This window comes from Phascolarctos cinereus, unplaced genomic scaffold, assembly GCF_003287225.1.
Source record: "Phascolarctos cinereus isolate Bilbo 61053 unplaced genomic scaffold, phaCin_HiC Scaffold_1;HRSCAF=81, whole genome shotgun sequence".
Taxonomy (NCBI): Eukaryota; Metazoa; Chordata; class Mammalia; order Diprotodontia; family Phascolarctidae; genus Phascolarctos; species Phascolarctos cinereus.
The window spans coordinates 216,239,745-216,260,491 of NW_027555514.1; the positions used below are offsets into that span (position 1 = coordinate 216,239,745).

Here is a 20,747-nt window from a genome sequence, read left to right on the forward strand (position 1 = left end):
ACTGGTGAGAAGCAACATACCTGTTGCTTGGACGTGAGGTTACCTGACTTGTGGGACTGACACAGCATAGTTAGGATACAGTTATTTCTGCATGGATTGATTAAGTCTCCTTCCCCCCCTATGGCATGGGGGGAAGGAGACTTCTCATGCCAAGTGAGAAAACCTAGTCAGTCATAAAGATACCCATTTTAGCTTCTCTGAGATTTTTTCATGATGCCTTGTGATCAAAGATGGTGCGGAATATAGGCATTTTAAGAAACCTAGATCAGAATTGATTCCAGTGCTGGATTAGGGAGGAATTTTTCAGGTTCTGCTCTGTCTTCGACTTTTCACATTTCATAAGACACTCATTTCCCTCCCCCCAATTATGTATTGCTTCACTCTGTAGCCCTTCTCCCACTTGACAAGAAAACTCAACAGCTGAGCCTGCATGGATTGATTATATTTTAAGGTATCTTACAGGGGTTACAACAGTGACGTGTCCCCACCCCCAAAAGGCAGGTGGACTGGGTGCAGAGGACCCTATAATTTCCATCTTCCTGGCCTGAGCCATCATCACATACTCTGTATTATCTCTCTTTCCTCCTGAGTCCTTTAGCCAGTGAGAGAGGGAGGGGCTTTAAAAAAAAGGGAGGGAGGGTGAGTAATCACCTGAGAAGCCCCAGAGGAGAGGACTCAGCCCTGGCCTCTCTCCTCCCAAGTGCAAAATTTGTAAACAGGGTAATAAAACAACAACAACAAAAAAAGTGCAGTGTTAGGCAGTTGCCCTGTCCCTACCTTCAAGACTTTTGGGATAGGGTGGGGCCAAGGGGGGGGGGAATAACAGGTATTCTTCTACCCCAGAGACAGCCAGCTGACCATGGAAGTGGGTGAGGGAGGTTCCTAGGTTGAGCCTATCCCCATAGATACCAGTCTCCCCCAAGTTCAGATGGATGTTGGTAGGGGGGAAGCGACCATAATCCTGATGTCAGGCTGGAGCAGCCCTGCTTTTTCTCCATTGAATATGTGTCGAATATATATAATTTATATAAATATTTCTCTCTACATTGGGCGAGGGTGGCATTCACGGAGGGAGGGAGGCAGGGGGCTGCAGGGCATCAGCACTGCCTGAGTTATCCAGTTCCGTGCTATCGCAGTCTGAGTCCTCAGAGTTGAGGATGCCCTGGGAGAGAGGAGAATTAAAAGGTTCAGAGAGAGAAGCCTGGGGCTTGAAGTCTCTTTTTTTTTTCCTCCATAGTTGGAGTCCCATCAGCATCTGTAATCTGGCCTGCATCCTCGGGTCCAGCCTTGATTTAGATTCACCACCCCTTAGCATCCTTGTGCCTGATCTTTTTCATCCCTGTCTTCTACTTTCCAAGGGGATCTTCTCGATTTCTGTTCTTCAGTCTCCTCTTAATGCTGGATGGTCCCATCTACTAAGTCTATATATCCATTGCTGATATTTGGTGTCATAACTGATTTTCTCGGGATGCCCCTAAACTGCCCACTCCCCTTTCCCCATATTCCCCTGTTCACATCCCACCTGTTCCCTTCTGAGTAGGGCTTGATTTTGCACCTCCTGTGGACTGGGCTGGGAGCCAGGTTCATGCCCCAGGGCTCCATCTGGAGCAGGTGGGTCTAGTGGGATCTCAGAGCCCTGAGAGCACATGTCATCTGACCTCTCGTCAGGCCGCTCATCTGTGTTGGTACTGCCCACCTCCGGGGTACCACTGGGTGATGGTTCACTAGCTGTACCTTCCTCTGCATCAGACAAGTTTTCTGAGCTGAAGGTGGATAGTGATTGCCGTTTGTTCAGGCCTTGTGGCCACCTGTGAAGCAAAAAAATGGATGGGGTAGGATTGGATTGAGGGTATTATTGTGCAGGTCAGCAATTAATGGGACTGTCCTCCCTCTTGGGCTTTCGTACGTCATACTCACCTTTGCCTTGTGGGCAATTCCACTTCACTATCTACCTCTCCTTCCTCTTCCTCTGAGGATACACCGCGTTTCTTTGGGGGAGGGAAAAGGATCCCATTGAGGATATGGACCAGAGATTGAGGTGGGAGTCTCTCAACTTGGGAAGGGGTCGTGGCAGGGGCAGGGAAATGAAAGGGAGATCAAGAAGTGTGGAGCTGTATGCCACCTGGGACTTGGGATAAGTGAGTACATGGATGAGAGGGGTTAAGGGGCAACAGGAAGTAGTCGCTCCAGACCCTTTGCCCACACCTCACCTGGCTTCTAGTGACAGCAGCTCGGTACAGCAGTGCGGCAGGAGTCAGGTGCTGGGCACCAGCCCTGCTTCCTCTTCCAGCAGTTCCCTCCCTGCTAGAACCCAGCAGCCCTGAAGCTTCACCCTGGCCCCCTGCTGGAGGTGGTTCCCCTTTGGCTCCCCCGGGTGAATCCGGGCTGGTAGAGCCAGGAGCTGAGCCCTCACTAGGAGGGGTGTCTTCCTGGGCAGGAGGGGGAGAGCTGGGTTCCATAGATCCCCCTCCTGCTCCTCGCCCTCGGGCTCCCAATGCAGCTGATAACAGGTCAGGGGAAGAAGATGACATCTTTTTGAGGAGGAGGTCATGATGGAGGCCTCGAAGGGCAGGTGGGCAGACCTCCCAAGCTGAGGGTCCCCCTCCTAAACTCCCTGGATTTCCTGGCCCCCCAGGTTCAGGACTCGGTACAGATGCCCGAAACCCGAGCAGTCACCACAGCTGCCCTTGGAGCTGGCCTTTCGGTGACGGGTTTTGCCACGACGACTCCGTCCTGGAGAGGGGGGCCCCTTAGGGCAACCAGGGAGCCCAACACTATTCAAGGCTGCATCTAACTTGGGGAGCAAGGACTCCGTTTTGAGGATATCTGGCCTAAGGGGAAGAGAAAATAGGGAAGGTTAAGGGAGGGGGAGAGGAGAGAGTCAAGCGTGCCAAGGGCTTGCTGCCAAGACACTACAGCTAGTAGGATATTGAGCAACCTAGTGACCTCTGCCATCTCTGTCAAGGACATTGCATGTTCAGGATTCCCAATTCCCTAGCCCCATCTCAGTACCTCCCCTCCCTCTACTAAGCCTTCGGACTTGGGTCTCCATAGTTCAGGCCCCACCTCTTGCTGTGAGGTGACAGCTTTTGTGGAACATTCCTCTTCTTGATGAGCTTCTCCACCGTGTTGCCATGCAGAAGGCCTCGGGGAGGGTGCGGTTTCAGGAGCCCAGGGCATCTCCTTTCCAAGGCCTGCTCCCGCCTAAGAATCCAGGCACCCACTCAGCTAGGCACATGAGAACATGGGCTCAGCAGGGACCCACCAGGGACTAGGTATCGGGGCAGCAGGGGAGCCAAGAAGTTCATAGCCGAGTTGGGGCTGGTAGAGGGGGTGAGGGCGGAGCCCCGTAGGAGGAGAAGCAGGGCCTGGTTGTGGATTACCTCAGCAGCTCCCTCTCCTTGAGCTCCAGCTGCAGCATCAGCGCATTGAGTTCCATGTACAGGTTATTGGCACGTTCCAGCTTCCGTTCATAGTGTTCCCGGATGTCCAAGGCATGTCTAATCAAAGTTGACAGAGGGGGTGTGACAACTGCCCGCGTCTCCTCCCCTTACCCATTGTTTCTGGGAATGGGCTGGATGTTTGGTTGTGCCTTAAGGGGCTGAGACTGAGGGTACCCTGTACCCCTGCACCTTGGGTGACTTCCATAGGGACAGTCATTTCCTTGAGCCACCCTTTTTGTCTTCCCCTTCTGTCCCCACACCTGAGTTCCTCTCTCCTTCGAGTCACCAGCTCTTCCTCTAGCCTGTGTAGACAAGTGCCTTCTGATTTGATCTTTTCAAAATGCAGCTTCACTTCTTCCCTCCACTCTGCCTGAGGGGGAGGAGAAGGTGAGAGGGAAGAGCTTTGTTAGTTCCTTGAGCAGCCCTCAAAAAGAAGCCTATCATTTGAACCCACAAGGCAGGAGGATCAAGGTGACATCGGAGTTTGGAGGCATAGGAAGGAGTCCTGGTCTTCAAAGAGATGACATCTAAGGTGATGGAGTTTTTAAGCCACATCTGTGATGGCACTGATACTAGTGCAGGTGTACACCTGAGCTTTGCATCGAGTCTGCTGTCTGAGGCAATGAAAAGTCATGACCTGTCCTGGGTCACAGGGCTGGTACATATAAGAGGCAGAATGGAAACCCAGATATCCTTGATTCCAGCTTTTCTGCCTACTATGATACAGTACCTCTCATGAGGCAGGTGCTGCAGGTATTAATGCCGTTTTACTGATGGGAAAAGTTACACAATCAGTAATGACAGCCAGGGTTTGGAACCAGGATTTCTGATGCCAAGTTTAGCCCATGGCAGTTAACATTGCTGGGAGAGAAATATGGTTTCAAAACAGCTGCACGATCTTGGGCAAATCACATAACCTTTTGGAGTCTTAGTTTTACTTGGAGTAGGGGCTGTGATTTGCACTGCAGAAGGGGAGCCCCCACCCAGTTGAGATGTCAAGCATTGAGGTAATAGACTTTATCTCCCTCCCAACCTTGGGAGGGATTTTTCTTTGAAGTCCTATCAAAATGTAACTTCTTAGAGCTGGGAAGGACTTAAACCCAGCTGATTCATCTGTTACAACTCATTCAGATAACAGCCCCAGAAATGTGTCACGACTCAAAACTCAACTCTCCATTTTTAGGGGGAGGAGGAAGGGAGAGATGGGGACTCTCAGTAATTTGGTGTACTCCTGCACCCAGCCCACCTGGGATTTGAAGTAGGTTTCCTGGGGTGTGGAGAGCACATCAGCTGAGGCAATGTCCAGGTGCAGTAGGATCTGCCTGAATGAAGGCCGGTTTCTGGGCTTGCTATTCCTGAAAGGAGAAGGAAACACGGAAGGTATATGAAGGGAAACCATTGCAGGACCAGTATTGCAAGGACCTTAATGAGGTAAGAAATCGGTCCCATCCCACCTAAACTGACATCGGGGTTCCAGGGGAGTAAAGTCTCCTTGTCTGGCACCCCTTTCCATATGATTCTAAGATCCAACCAAGTATTATCTCACATCAGTCTCCTTTCTGTTGTCATTGTTACTACCTGACTGCAAGCAAGCTCCCATTGACCTTGTCCCTGGCCAGATATGATAACCTACCTCCTCGATCTGTTTCCTAGTCTCTGAGTCATCCTATATGCGGTCCTCAAATTGGCATCCATTTGATCCTGTACAATATCTCAAAAATCTACCACTTCCTCTCTATTATCTGACCAGTAACCATTCACTCTAGGGTACCTGGCATTCCTTTCTTAGTCTGGTGAAACCTATCTTTTCTATCATGATTCTCACATTATACCCTCTCATATCCTCCAGAGCACCAGACCACTCCATTTCACCAACAGGTCCCATAATTGTTTAGTTTTTTCCGGTTGTGTCCAACCCTTTGTGACTCCCGCTTGGGGTGTTCTTGGCAAAGATACTGGAGTGAGTGGTTTGTCGTTTCCTTCTACAGCTCAGTTTACAGAGAGGAAACTGAGACAAATAGAGTTAACTATTTAACCCTATGTGCAGGGTCACACAGCTAGTAAGTGTCTGAGGTCACATCTGAACTCCTGAGTCTGACTCCCAGATCTTCTATCCACTTTGCCACCTAGCTGCCCTGTCCCATACTTGGCTTCCCTCTACTTTTGTTTGTGTCCTCTATACCTGGAATGAATATCTCCATTTCTGCTTCTTGACATTCTACTCAGGCTTCCAGGTCCAGCTTAAGCACCACTTTCTCTGGAAAGTCACCTCTGCCTCCCTCCCTCCCTCCCTCCTTCAGCCTTGACAACACTTGGTAGCACTCTTAGGTACTCCGTATTCTAGATTGTGCTACTGGTGTTTTATGCAGATGTCTCTCTGAATGATTATTGATAAAGGGCACCAGTCTGTAGTTAGCATTTCCTCCAGCACTGAAACATGTGCACACACATAAGTGTTTAATAAATATCTGTTGGACATCTGAAAGGCTGATGATGCTCAAGTTCCAGCCATATTCTATGTGTGATCTGGGTCACCTAAATTAATTTCTGTGTCACTTTACATCTCTGTAAAATCATGAGTGAGACTAGATAGTTTCTAAGGGCCCTTGCAGTTCTAAATCCTGCAATCCTATGAATGGTTGTGGTCTCTTTCAGCACGCAGATGTCTTTCTGACTTAATTCTGGGTTCTAGCCCTGGTGCCCCAGAGTCTGTTTTCTGTCTTCTCCGTTCTTCTCTCTAGTTTCTCAGAAATTTGCTTTCCCGTTCCACTTCCAGTTCCAAGTGCAGGGGTATAGGGAGAAGTTCTACGTTTCTGTTCTGCATTGCCTCCTAGGTCCAACCCCCAGTCATGCATAAATATGTGGATGCCTGTGTCCAGAAACATAACCTCCACTTTAGGTTCCAGTCTCATTCCCCCTTTCTAGATTCTTTCCCCTCCTCAACCAGTTTCCTGTTCCCAGCCCCTCACACTTCAGATTTCATGCCCCATGGGTGCTAGTTTCTGGATCTGGGTTCTGGGTCTGGACCTTGGCCTCACCAGCACTGGCGAAGGAGGATCTTGAAACCATCAGGGCAGCTGGATGGTACAGGCAGATGAAGGCTATTGCTGCCCACACCCCAGATGATGGCAGATGAATCCACATCTTTGTAGGGGATTTCACCAGTCAGCAGCTCCCACAGCACCACACCAAATGACCTGGCACAAGGGGAGAGGAAGCTTTAGGTGGGGAACCTCCAAACTCCAGGTCTGGATCTCACAAATCTTTTCATCTCTCCTTTACTGCTCATGCCCAGATTGTTTTACCTATGTCTCACCTGCCCATTCCTAGGTAGGTGTCTGAACATTAGTTCCCCCTCCCCCCTCCCTGAATTTGAGGAAAAGCCAGATTTCTTGAAGTCCAGAGTCCTGAACAAGTTACCTAGTGGTTTTCTCCTTAACTCCACCTCCCCAGGCTCTCTGGTGTGATGGGTAGGGGAGGAGTAGGAGGTGAGGGAAGCTCCCCAAGCTTGCCTCTACCTGCTCATTTTGAGGCTCTCCCTCCTTCATTCCCCTTCTGTTAGACATGCCACTGGTTTCCTGGCTCCCACCCCCCAACCTGGCCCTCACCAAATGTCCACCTTCTCAGACACAGGCTCATTCCGGATCACCTCTGGGGCCATCCAAGCCACTGTCCCTGCAAATGACATCTTAGTGCTTTTGTCGTTGAGCTCCTTGGATGTTCCGAAGTCTGAGATCTTGACCACGTCGTCATAAGTGATCAGCATGCTAGCAGGGAGAGGGGTCAGTCACTTCAGGAAGAGTCCAGAGGGACCAAGGTGAGGGCCAACGTTACCCGGGAGAGTAGGGCGTAGGGCCGGGGTTTTACTAAAACAGCGCTGGGAAGCTCTCAGCCTCTTACTCACTTTGGGGATTTGAGGTCTCGGTGGATGATCTTGTGTAAATGCAGGTAGTTCATCCCTCCAGCAATGCCCATAGACCAGTCGACTAGCAGAGATGGGGTGACAGGACGTCCTGCCCGAAGTACCTCGTATAGCTGACCCTGGGCACAGAACTCCATCAGGATACAGTAGCAGGGAGCCTGGGTGCAGACGCCCCTGAAAAGGATTGTGGGGTAGTCTCAGAGTGGGACAGCACCTCCCACCACTCTTTTCCCGTTTGAAAGGGATCATACTGGGGACCCTATTCTCCTAGAAGCAGTTTTCCCATCTTCTCTTAATTTTCCCATCTTCTCTTGAAGGGAAATGTTTTTCATACGAGGCACTTACTTGGGGACCCACTCACACCCATAATGCCACTGTGTCCCACTTCTATGTCAGGGTTTCCTCCTCACTTGAAGGTAATGATGTTGGGGTGCTTGAGTTTCCGAAGGTGTTTGATGTCAGTCTCCTTCAGGTCCCGAACCTTCTTCACAGCCACCTCTTCCCCATGGAAACGTCCCAGGAATACAGCACCTTGGGCCCCAGAACCCACCCACTGCAGGTCGAGGATCTCCTCAAAGGGCACCTCCCACAGGTCTATAGGAGGAGAGAACTGGATCAGGAAAACGTGGGACTCAGGCGTGGGGGAGGAGCTGGAAACTTGGGAATTACCCTGAACCGTTAAGGGTTCTAAGCTGCTTGAGAGGAAGATCTATTATATATACACCTGTCTGACTCTCCCAGCACCTATAAAGTAGGTGCTTAATAAATGTTCTTTCAAATGAATTGATGAATTCAGAGTAAGTGAATTAATCAGAGAAGGTTGGGTAAGGAAAAAGGTGGGAGATGTGACCACCAAGTAGGTAGGAAGGTACAGATTTCTAAGGGAGTTTTGCAGATGCGCACTAAGTCAGCAAGCATCCTTATCGTCAGTTTGGGGAACTCTGGGAGCTTAGGGTGGCCGTGAAACTTGGGTGTCATTTCCCACCCCAGGAACTTCCCAAAGTCTCACTTGGGACCACTGAATGGGCAAGGGCCCATTCAGGTAGGGCTTTAGAGGGGGGAACTAGAGAGCCCAAAACATTGCATGGGCTGTTAGGGAACAGAATCCAAGTGGAGGCAGGAATTAGGTGGCCAGAACCCAGTTAACAGAGGATGGGGGAAGGTCAGTATCTTAGCCTCCTCTAGAAAAAGGAAGGAGAACCGAAACATACAACTTACCTTCCTGTTGTTGCTTGTGTTCTGTGGAATAAGCTTTGCCAATCATGGTCCAGACTGGACGAAGGCAGCCAAAGAGACCCTCCAGGAAGCCGCTGCCGCTCTGACACTGCAGCCTGACTTCATCGGCTCGGAACCGGGGGGTCCGGCCTTCTGTGGGCCCTGCAGCCCCTCCTGGGCCCCCAGCCTCCTGCTCATGCAGTTGCAGGACACTGTTGGCAAAGGCCTCTGTGGGAGCTTCACCACCTGGGGAGGGACTGTGCCCACTTCCCCCTTGCCCCCCCAGGGGCACCACATCCCTCAACACACACTGGGTGGGGGTCAGGTCCTTTTCTGGAGTGCAGTCCGAAGTGTCTGGGTCGAGTTTTCGAACGGAGGCCTCACTTAGGGCTGCCATGAAACCTCCAAAGGAGGGTGAAGGTGTTCGAGTCTCGTGGAGGCAGGCCATGGTTAGGGTGGAGGAAGGGAAGGAGAGGAGGCTGCCCTGTGGGGGACAAGAGCTATCAGAACCTAACAGGAAGGGTAGCTCACATCTAGAGGGCTATTTACTCCCAACTAATGGTAGAGATGCTTGGTAGTACCAAACTCAAGATGTCACCTGCCTTGGACATACCTATTGGTTAGGTGGCTGTAGGTTTGGGAAACTGAGCCATATGAGGGGGAGGAGCACCTCGGGTCCCCCTGAAGACATCCAGATAACATGTCTGTGTTCTAATCTCACAGGGGATAATGGGTTAAAATAGTAGCTGCACCAATCTCAGGTAAGAATCCAATCCAAATTTCTTTCAAAAGACATTGGTTACATCATTGTGCCTTGCTCTTGGATCATACAGTTGCCACCTGTGTGCTATTTTCATGTAAATATAATTAATAACTATATCCACTCCTCAGCAAACTTCCTGTTAAATGCACACTGGCAAGACAGCTTAAGTGCATAGATAACCTAGATGAGTTGACTAAATTGGTGTTTCTGTGGTGGATAAAAACTTTGAGTAGACTGCCTCTCATACTGACATCTCTCTTTTTCCCCCAGCCACCTGAATGTAAGCTCCTTGAGGGCAGGGATTGTTTCATTTTCGTATCCCTAGAGCCTGGCACATAGTAGGCACTTAAATGTTGATAGATTGAACGCTTGTGGCATCTGTGATCTGTGGTTTCATTGGTACACAGTACCTCCTGGTAGATTTCTTCTACTGTCTGTGACTTAGTATAGATAGGTCTTGGGGAGTTTTCTGAGGAACAAAGATGGTGACTTGCCCAGGGTGACAAAGCTAAGTGCCCCAATAAGACAATGTGACCCTTGGCTTTCTTAACACCAAGGCCTCCACTCTTTTCACCCATTCAATAACAGTGCTTCTACAGGGACCTCGAATAAGTTGCTGAAAAAGACAAAGCCACCTGGATAGGCACCCTGATAGAGGGAGGGGGTCAGTTTCTTTCCCTCCATTCAGATCCCAGTTCTGGAACTTAGACATATTATACTCACTGTTTCAGTTTCCTTATCTATAAAATGGGGGGATGGCAGTAACACTTGCTCTACCAACCTCTCGGGATTATTTTAAAGGAAAGTGTAAGGTATTTGGAAAGTGGGAGCTGTTAACTATCTGATGGGAGGGTTGGGAAAGGGGCCTGGGAAAGCTCCCTGAGGAGCTGGGCATACAAGTTTCCCTCCCAATCTCTCATTTGATTTACAACTTCACTCCTTCAGCATTCAGTTGACCGGATCATGTAATCAGTTTCTTCACCTGTAAAATGGGGCTAATAATAGCAACTACTGGGTTGTGAGGATTAAATGAGGTGAAATGTAAAGTGCTTTGTAAACCTGAAAGTAATTGATACAAGTATATATGATTGATGTACACACGTATATACATACGTGTCAGCTAGGTGTGGGGCAGTGGATAGCCCTGGAGAAGGAAATCGCAAACTATTTCAGTATCTTTGCCAAGAAAACCCCAAATGGGGTCACAAAGAATTAGATACGATTGAAATGACTGAACAAAAACAACATACACACACACACAGAGACACACACAGACATAAATAATATGCATTATATACGTGTTAGGCATTATGCCCAGAATGAGTTTTGTTTGTCGTGGGATGTTACCCTTTGTACTGGGGGAAGGGAAAGAAGGGGAGGTCAAGGTAAGAGGAGAAAAGTACACTTCCTTCTTTCTTCAGCACTCCTCCAAACTCGGGACAAGTATGTGCGCTTTGGATGATGGGATTGGGGGATCCCAGAGTATCTGCATTCTCGATCTATGCCTTCTCTCTTGGTCTCCATCTTTTTTAAAACATCTGGCTCCGTTTCCACTCCCTTACTCTCCTGCCAGAGTTCCTTCTGAAGAACTTGTGATCTCACCTCAAATGCTTACTATGGGCATCTGGATGGGCCTTATCTTAAAAACAAAAACTGAGGGGTTGAATTAAATGTCTTCTGTAGTCCCTTCCTCACTAGCTCTTTAATTCTAGGGTGCCATCTCCTCTCCCCCTCCCCAAGCGTAGGTAAGAATCCAATCCACCCTCACCTTGTCTCCAGCCCAGCAGCTAAATTACTGAATATGATTAAATTATTGCAGGTGTGACTTTATTAATAATAGTAATGTGCCCCAGGCCTGCTGACTCTTAGTGCTATGCAAGGGTCCTTTAGATCACAACTGGCCTGAAGTGAACGAAACTGGATGTGGAAAGCTGGGGTTTGAGGCTGCAGAGATGTGAGCTGTAGGATGCAGCGCTTTTAAGATCTGTCAGGCACTTTACCTAACTAGGATTAGCGTCATTTTCCAGGTGACAAAAGGGAGGTTCACTCAGAGTCACAGAACTGGGAAGTAGTGGATGCAGGATTTGAACCAGGTCCTCCTGACTGCAACTCCACGTTTTCACTGGCTGCCCCGAGTGCTTGGAATGCTCTTCCTCCTCATCTGAGATCTCACCTCCTGATCCCTCCCAAACCTTTTGTCTCCCCGCAATAGATTGGGACCTCTCAGAGGGCAAAGACTATCTTTTGCCTTTCTTTGTATACCCAGCGTTTAGCAAAGAGCTTGGCACACAGTAGGAGCTTAGTGAATGCTGGTTGGCTTGGCAATCTTTTATGAAGATTTATGAAGCAAAAACAATATGCAAATACAGGTTGCAGGAATGGGGGCAGGAGCCAGAACCCAGATAGCCTGTGGCAATCCCACCTCCAACCGCCTTTGAATTCCATCTCTTGTTCATGGGTCCCTAGAAAACAGAGTAGAGGCGCCCTCCAGTGCACTTGGGGATCCTTGGAGAGGAGCCAGAGACAAGGTCACTAGTAAGAAATAACTGAGGCATGAGAAAATATGACGTGGACCAGCCTTATCCCCAGGACTCCTGCAAGCTCTCCTCCGAAGCCACTGCCTGGGTCCCAAGGGTAGCGGGTCTCACCAGTCACGTGGTTACCCAGGGCGCATGGGGGAGGGGAGGGGTTGGTTGTGGCTGGTGGGGTGGGGGGAAGGGAAGCAGATTGGGGGAAGCGCCGCGGGTGCTGCTAGGGTAACTATGGCGACGGGGCCAGAGGCGCGCGCGTGAAGTCACCGGGACAAGATTAGCCCGAGGGTCACGGGAGCGGCCACCCAGGTTGGTGGGCGGAGCCTGGCTGCTGACCCCGCCCCTTCCTAGCCTATCTGGGAGCTGAGAGCGCTGGCCCCGAGGCTCTTTCGTGTTTTCTGTCTGCTAGCTGATGGTCTCTTCCCGGATCCCCTAGGCCCTCGTCTGCACCTTCCCAGTTCCCCCTCTCCCTATCCCCTAGGTGCCCCGGGTATTCTATTGCAGAATCTGGGGCTACAAGTTGGGCCGGGGAGCCTGAAGTCAGGAGACACCTGGGTTCGAATCCTCCCTCAGATTCCTAATAGCTGGGTGACCACGGGCAAGTCGCTTCACCTCCCTTGGGTGGGAAGTGGGGATTAATCATCCTAACACTGCCTATCTTGCCTTAGCGGGTGAGGAACAAACTTTAAGTATTAGAGTAACGAATTCTTTTTATATAAGTTTGGGAAACAGGAGGAGCCTGGCAGAAAATATCGAAAGGTGGGGAGACAGAGGCCCCATCCCCATTAAAAAAAAATTCCTGTAGACAATCCAGCACGAATTTGCCGGATTTTTTCAACCTTCATCTGTCCACCTTGAATCCTCATACCACAGCCAAAGGCAGCTGGTCCCCCTCATTTCCTCCCCATCGCACAGAGACAGAGTGAGATGCATTCAGAGATTGCGAGACATTCAGAAAACCAAGCCTCCCTAAAGCTCGGGCCCTCTCCCCAGGGCCTCTCTCTGTATCCAGGGCCCTGTGGCGGGGGAGGGAGGGAAGGAGGAAAGCTATTCCACCTGCATGTTTGTGCAGCAGCTTTAAAAGTGGCGGGGGTGGGGGGTGGGGCCCGGAGCGGTGGCCTTGGAGGAAACTAGGGTGGACCGGGCCCAGGGACCCCAGATGGGAATCAGGTTCAGATCCTACCCTGGGTGTTTGCAACTACAATTAGGCGAGGAGAGACAAAGAGGTTTGGGGGGGGATCAGGAGGTGTCCAGTCCCAGGCTAGACACACTGGGTGTCGGGGTAAGGGACCAGAGGAAGCGGTGTCAAACTAGAATAACGTCTCCTTACCCCCCACCCCCACTCCCACTAAAAGCTCCTCCTCTGCTCCGCCAGCTGAGTCCAAGAGCCCTACCGGCCCGCAGCGGGGCCTTGGCGCCAGGGCCAATGGGGAGGGAGGGGAGATGAGTCCCCAGCCCAGACGTTCTGTCACCCCAGGAGAGGGAGGGGCTCCCTCCTAGTTCATCAATTATTCAGAACTTGAGGGTCCCAGAGAACAGCTGGAGCGGGCGACTGTCAGTTATTCTGTTCACACCATTCATTGACTGTTCGCTGAGCCTTGTACCTAGTCACCCACCAGGTTTCCGATCAGGCTCCAGGCTGCTAACCATCAGTCTTCTAGGTGGAAAGCACACAGGCATGTGCAAATTGGGCTCTCCCCCCACGCCCAGAAATGCACTCTTCTTTCTTATCTCTCTTTCCAAAGACTCAACTTTACTCAAGGGTTAGCCTAGGTGCCACCTCTTCAGTGAAGCCTGCCCTGATTACCCCCTACTCTGGCCCTACTGAAATATTACTGATACTCCCAGAACTCCCCCTAGGGTTTTTTGGCTGGACCTCCTTTTGCCTTCTTCACTGCCCACTTTGACTTATACCTGTCCCTTTACATGGTCCTTGAGGAAGGGGAAGGTTTCCTCAGCAGTTAGCACAGGAAATATTGCACACAGTAGGTGCTGAAATCAGTGGACAGGGACTGGACACCTGTGATTTCACTGGTATAGGAACCTAAATGAGGTTACTCTCTCTACCAATACAGGTAGGTGCCTTCTCTGAAATATCCAGGCTTAGAGCATTGCCTAGTACACTGAGGGGGTTCAAAGACTGGCACAGGGTCACGAAGTCAGTACTGGGGGTGGGATGGGACTTGAACCCAATTTCCCTGGTTTGGAGTCTGAATTTTTCTCCACTTATGCCACCTTGCTTCTGCTCCATAGTTACCGAATTTAAATGTTGAAGTGAGTCCACCAGAAATTAAGCACCTACTATGTGCCAGGCACTGTGCTCAACTCTGGGGATTCAGAGTAAGACAAAAAAACAAGCCCTACTCTCCAGGACCTCCCAGTCCCACAAGGTACTTGTAAGACCTTAAGACATGGGAGTTATTTATTTTCCCACTCCCAGGGCTGATGGAGCAGTCTTCAAATGCTACAACTGGACACAGAAATGATGTCAGCCAGCCACACCCTCAACGAGAGGACCCAGGTCTTCTCACCCCACCCCTTAATCGAAATTCCCTCAAATCCCTGTCAGATGGGCAGATTAGGGGCGAACGAAGCAGGACGATGGAGAGCTCCTTACTCACTTCTGCTTGCAAAGGTATCAGCGGAATATCTCTCAGTCTGGATCCTAAGAAGAGGTTTTGCCTCCATCTAGACTTGGTTCGGGAACCCTGGATTTAGAACTGGGTTTGAATCCTCATCCTGCCACTTCCTTTCTAGGTGACCTTGAATAGGTCTCTTATCATCCCCACTGCTGCTCCTCAATGAACGTGATTGGATGAGATGACCTTTAGGGTCCTTTGAACCCAGCTCCAAGCTGCTTGGTTGCCTTTTCTCTTAGGATTTTGGGTGAGGAAGCCAGGACAGCCAGTTCTCCTGGAACATTCTCCCCTTTAATGGGCCCCAATTCCCCCCTCTGAATCAGTGGGAGACTGCGATCTTCCCTGTAGCATCTCTAGCCCTGAAAGAGACCTTGGTAATTATCTGGTCTAAAATATTAATTTTTACAGTCGAGGAACTAAGCCCTAGACAGAGGAAGAGACGTGTATAGTGTCTCTCGGTTGTAAGTGGCAGAACTGAGATTAGAACACAGATCTCTTGACTCCCACGTCTCTCCTTTCTTCGGAAGGGTAATTTAGAGAAAGAAGAGATCTATAAATGTAGATCCCTAGTTTCCCCAAATCGCAAAGGCCTTTGTGGAGAGTAAGTGAAATCCTTGTGGGGATTCAGGATCTCCCAGCTCCCTTTTCTAAATACACCCAAGAAGCAGAAGAGGATAGAGTTGTTTCCTGGTTTCTAGCCAGAGGACTCAGATTCAAATCCTAAGTCTGCCACTTAGTACCTCTAGGACTCTGTGTCTATCTTTATGGAGAATTATTCTCCTAGAGGGGAAACTCCCCTTTTTGGAGATGGCTAGGCGGTACAGTGCATACAGTGCTGAGCCTGGAGTCAGGAAGATCCAAGTTCAAATCCAGCCTCCAACACTTAATAGCTGTGGGACCCTGAGGAATTGACTTGAGTTTCCTCAAATGTAAAAAGGAGATGAAAATAACTCACCCAACTCTCAAGATTGTTGTGAGGACCAAATGAGCTAATTGTAAAGTGCTCAGCACAACACCTGGCACATAGTAAGTGCTTTATAAATGTTAGCTGTTATTCTTATTACAGTGCTTAGCACAATGCCTGGCACATAGGAGGCACCATATGTTGTTTAGTCTTTCAGTTGGGTCCTACTCCTCATGACCCCATGAATTATAGGGTTTTCTTGACAAAGATACTGCCGTGGTCTGTCATTTCCTTCTCCAGTGGATGAAGGCAAACAGAGGTTAAGTGACTTGCTCAGGGTCACACAACTAATAAGTGTTTGAGGCTGGATTGGAATCAGGTCTTCCTGACTCCAGACCCAGTGCTCTATCCACTGAGCCATCTCCAATAACTATATAAATGTGAGATATTATCAGGATTATTATTATAGTGCTTTGCACAATGCCTGGCACATACGAGGCACTTCCTTCCTTCTCCTGGACACCATGGAGAGCTAAGGGTAACCTACAAGTCCAGGCTCCCACTTGTTTAGGTCCTGAGACACCTCTTAACTACCAGACCAAAGGTGAGGAGAGTGGAGAAGTGGAGGGAGCTGTGGGCAGGCCAGGAGGCTGGGGTGGATGCTTACTGTGGAGGAAGAATCCACTTGAATCCCCTCTTCCTTACCATGAAAAAGATCTGGTGGCTTATTAAGGGTGGGGATAGGGGAAAGGATCATACTATGAGATATAGTGTGAGGATCTAGGGAGATGGGAACAGGGTTTTTTGGGACATGGGGTGCAGGGCTGGGAGAAGAAATAAAAAACCTTTTGAGATTACAAAGCACTTTGCTCACGACCATTCCATGAAGTAGTACAAGGCTCATTAGACCCATTTTACAGATGGGGAAAGAAAGACTGAGAGGATAAATGACTTGCCCATATTCACAGGTGGCCAAGTCAGGACTCGCACCCAGGTCTTTCCACTTCATTACAGCACGCTGCCTTATTTTCCACTCCAATTCCTTTCCTCCTATTGTGCTTTCTTACCAGCTCGCTTCACCCAATTGAAATGGAAAACTATGAGTATCGAGTGCCACTATGGTACTTTGGGAGTAGGTAATTATGTGACAGTCTCTGCCCTCAAGAAGCTTACAATCTAGAAGCCCATCAATTTCTCTTTGGAGAGTCTCTTCCCACCCACAGCTGTCCATCTCCACAGATCCCTCCCCTACGCTGATTGACTTCATGGGCACAAGGAGGCAGAATACAAGATTATAACTTACAAAGAGCCTACATGTCTTGCCCTGTGTCACGCCGCACAGGAGCAGGGCTAAGCCCGCGTCTTCCCAACCCCCAAGTCCAACATCCTCTAACTGTGCGTCTCAACCAGCCTCCTTGCCCCCCCTGGAACAGTTGAACTTTTTGCCCTAGATTTCCCAGTCTTTCTCACCCCTCAATCTTTTATGGGTTATTGAGGGGATCCCAGTGCCAAATTCAGAAACATCTACTCTCTGGGGTGGGACGGTTGTCCTGACTGTGTCTAAGGGACAGAAGTAGGACTCTGGACTTGGTCTCAGTTTGGGGTTCTGTTCTTGCCATTTATACTCGGTACCTCTATTTCCCTTCCACTCAGCACCAAGAAAAATCATGTGTTCCCTTTGACCGTGGCTGGGAGTCTTACTAAAAGTTCCATGTAGCACCACAACTGTAGATGAAGGTATGATTCCCATACCCAGCAGTGTTAGTTCTTTGAGATCCTCAGAGAAAGAAATAGGCAGAAAGGAAGAAAGACACAGGAGGTGGGAGAAAGGAAGGGCAAGGAGAAGAGACCACAGAAGAACACACATCCCAAAAGGAATCTGATGGTTCTTTCTTCTGGATTCAACTCTTCTCTAATAGTTTATAGGAGAATCTCCCCTCCCCCCTCATCTCCTTAAAGGGCTCATGAACAGATGGAGGCTGGGCCTCTAGGGATGCCCCCGAAACTACAGTGGTAGCAGAGGCTGGACAGTGGACAGAGCGGGGAGGAGCCAAGGTCCTTGTTGGCCACTTCCCTCCCCCAAGATTCTTTCAGGGGTCAGATCCCCTGCACAACCCTTGTTTCCCTGGACTGAAGACAGGAAGAATAAAATGGGTTTTGAGGAAAGCCAGGGTTACGAAGAACCAGGAATGTGAGGTTTGTAAAACAGGAGGAAAAGGCATAATAAAGAAAGAGGCTTAGAAATTATCTAGTCCAATTTCATAGTTCTACAAATAAGGAAATTGAGGCCAGGAGAGATTAAAAATGGCTGGTTAGCGACAGGCCAGGATCTCCTGACTCTTAGGCACGTCATTCTTTCTGTTACACCATCTTCTGCCTCTCTTCCTTTAGTTACAGATCCACTAAGAATGAGCTGCTCCCTTAAGGATCTCCAAGCACTTATATTACTTCCTTGCTTTCTTTCTTGCAGGTCACCCTACTCCAGCCCAGAAGTGCTGGCTGTCTAGCTGTTTGGTGGTGTGTTAGTTGGGGGGAGGCACTGGGTAGTCGAGGGAGGGAAGCCATTCTGGGAGTGGATGTCTGCCTCTGGTAACCCTATTTCACAGGATGGGCTGAGGGACAGACATTGTTCTCATCTCCAAAATGAAAAATGGGCTTGGAAGGAAAAGCATTTACTATGTGTAATAGCAGCATCTAGCATAGTTAGGTCCTGTGCTAAACACTTTGCAAATATTATCTCATTTGATCTACATAATAATGATTTCACCTTCATGGGAGAGAGGTGCTCATATTATCCCTAACATATAATAGGCAGCTGTTTGGCACAGTGGATTGAATAGGGGACCACTCACTAGCTGTGTAACCCTGGGCAAGTCACTTAACCTCTATTTGCCTCAGTTTCTTCAACTGCAAAAGGGGGATAATAATAGCAGCTACCTCCTAGGGTTGTTGTGAAGATCAAATTAGATGACATTTGTAAAGTTCCTGGCACACAGTAGGAGCTATATAAATGCTTATTCTTTCCTTCGTATTTTAGAGTTGAAGAAACTGAGGCAGCAGAGACCTGCTTATGGTCACATAGCTGGTAAGTGTCTGAGGCTGGGTTTGAACTTGGGTTCTCCTGACTCTAGGCCTAGGGCTCTATTCGCTGAAGCAGCTGGCTACCCCTAGGCAGGCCTCTTTACAAAAAACACTGACAGCAGTTGGGCAGAGCAGCCTAGATTGGGCCTTTTCCCTTCTCTCTTCACTAATCCAGCTGTGTCACCAATCTGGCTAAAACCCCATGTGCTCAGAAGCTCAGAAGGCATACAGTTCAATTCAAACAACGGTTGTCGAACCTGGAATCAGGGAAGGTGGTTCTATCTACAGGGATACTGGTAGGGTTTGGGAGAAATCCTTCACTAGGGCATTGAGGTGGAGTCAGGAAGACTGAGTTTGAATCCTGCCTCAGACATCTAGTAGCTCTGTGGCCCTGAGCAAGTCACTTTTATCCTTTCTCAGCCTCAGTTTGCTTATCTGTAAAATGGGGGCTAATAATTGGATCCACCTCCCAGGGTTGTAAGGAACAGATAAGATACTACATGTACAGCACTTTGCAGAGCTGAGAGAAAACTAGGTTGCTGGAGAGAACTCAGTCTGATCTTTCCCCCTGGAAAGATAGGTTTGGAGGGTTAGAGAGAATCCCAATGGCCAACCTATTTAGAGATTCAGCTACTATTACCCCAGGGAATTAGTGAATCTCTGCTACAGGGGGGTGAGACCCTTCTTGCACTTCTGAAACCCAGCTCCTTCACTGCCCCTAGTGCCCTACTTCTTCCATTTGTGAGCCTTTCCCCCTTCCTCTATGCTCCTCTCTTCTTCGAACCCAAGGCCAAGGCCAGGAGAGGGGTGAAGCAAGGGAATGAATGTCACATTGAGGGGAGGGGGGATGCAACAGCTGGATGGAGGGGAGCTGCTCTGCTAGAAGCGGGGTGGGGGCAGCATAGAAGCTGGATGTCAAGGGCCTACGGTCTGGGCATCCAGGAGCAGGTGCCTTTGGTTCTGCAGTCTCCGAGTCTACCCTGCTCCCAGGTGCACCAGGCCTTGCCCTGCCCTTCCCATCTCTCTCTGCTGGGGAGGGGGGGATACATCCCTCCATCTTTTTCCATCAACACTTGGTCTTGTCTAAGTGGGATTCAGTCCGGAGGATGATCCTTGTGCCGGTCCTCCCCTCCACCCCCATTCATCCTACCTCCCCCCACCTCCGCCCGAGTCTTCTCCATCAGCATCCCTCCGGTGCCTTCCCAAGCATCCTCCTTCCGATTTCCACCTCTCCCATCCCCACGGCTCTGGGTCTTCCATTCTCACATCCTCATCCCCAGAAGCTCCCAGAGCCCGCCCCCCCACCCGCAGCCCCATCCCGCCGCGCCCCGCCCCTCCAGTCCCCATCCCCCGTCAGACCCCAGTACCCCCCATTCCCGCCTCCACCCCCATCCTCCGTTCTTCCCCCGCGCCCCCCCCCCCGGCTCAGCTCTCACCTGGGGGGCTCGGCGGCGGCCTCAGCACAAAAGGCGGCGCTGCTGCAGCTCTGCTCCGGATGCTGCTCTCAGCTCCTCGCCTCCACCCCTCCCTCCTCCTCCTCCTCCTTCTCCTCTCTCCGCCCCCGCCCGCTGCCCCTGACCGGACCCGGGGCGGTGTCACGGGCGATGCTCCGGCCCGCCGCGTCCAGGGCCGCGGCTGTCAGCGCTCGCGGCTCCTTCTCCCGACCCCCACCCCCCTGCCGGCCTGGCTCCAGCCCGACTCGGCTCGAGCTGGGCTCCTTCCTAGGCCCCCGCCCCTGGCCCTCCGGGACGGACACGCCCTGAGCGGGGGAGATGCGCCGGGAGCCGCCGGCTTCTTAAAGGAGCCCGCTGCTCCCTCCCCGGCCCAGCTTTTAGCTCATCCCCCTGCTCCTGGAACGGAGACCCCTCCCCGCCCCCTCCCCCAACTCCCCCAGCAACTCTGGTATTGGTTCCCGCTACGGCTCTCCCCAGAGCGCGCAGATCTCGGTCCCCCTCAGCAGCCCTTAAGTTGCTTCCCCAGTCCTTAGGGTCTCCCATGTCCAGCCTCCTCTCTCCAAGATTCAAAATTAGTCACATAGATCAACGTTCTCAAGAGCACCCCTTTCTTCCTACCCCCTTTCCCCTAACTCTTCCAAGCTCACTTAACTCCTCCCCACTCTTCATCACCTCGACTCCAAGCCATGTCCCCCTCCGACGCTCCCAGGTTCTTTCCTCTCCCTAGATTCCAGCCTTACTTCATCCCTTTCAGGATCCCTCAGGTCACACATCCTTTGCAACTTCTCTTTCCCC

General features: G+C 50.4%; 1 protein-coding gene across 1 annotated transcript; it reads right to left on the reverse strand.

Moving 5' to 3' along the window:
- Positions 1 to 421: 421 nt before the first annotated feature.
- On the reverse strand, positions 422 to 20,182 carry MAP3K12 (mitogen-activated protein kinase kinase kinase 12). The gene is given in 15 exon segments (XM_020966329.2): positions 422 to 1,162; positions 1,523 to 1,808; positions 1,918 to 1,988; positions 2,211 to 2,668; positions 2,671 to 2,831; positions 3,067 to 3,204; positions 3,384 to 3,500; positions 3,704 to 3,813; positions 4,690 to 4,798; positions 6,482 to 6,640; positions 7,052 to 7,210; positions 7,348 to 7,539; positions 7,776 to 7,959; positions 8,584 to 9,064; positions 19,935 to 20,182. Coding segments are annotated over 14 exon segments (2,688 nt in total). The 5' UTR covers positions 9,029 to 9,064; positions 19,935 to 20,182; the 3' UTR covers positions 422 to 1,063.
- Between the last annotated feature and the right edge of the window lie 565 nt (positions 20,183 to 20,747).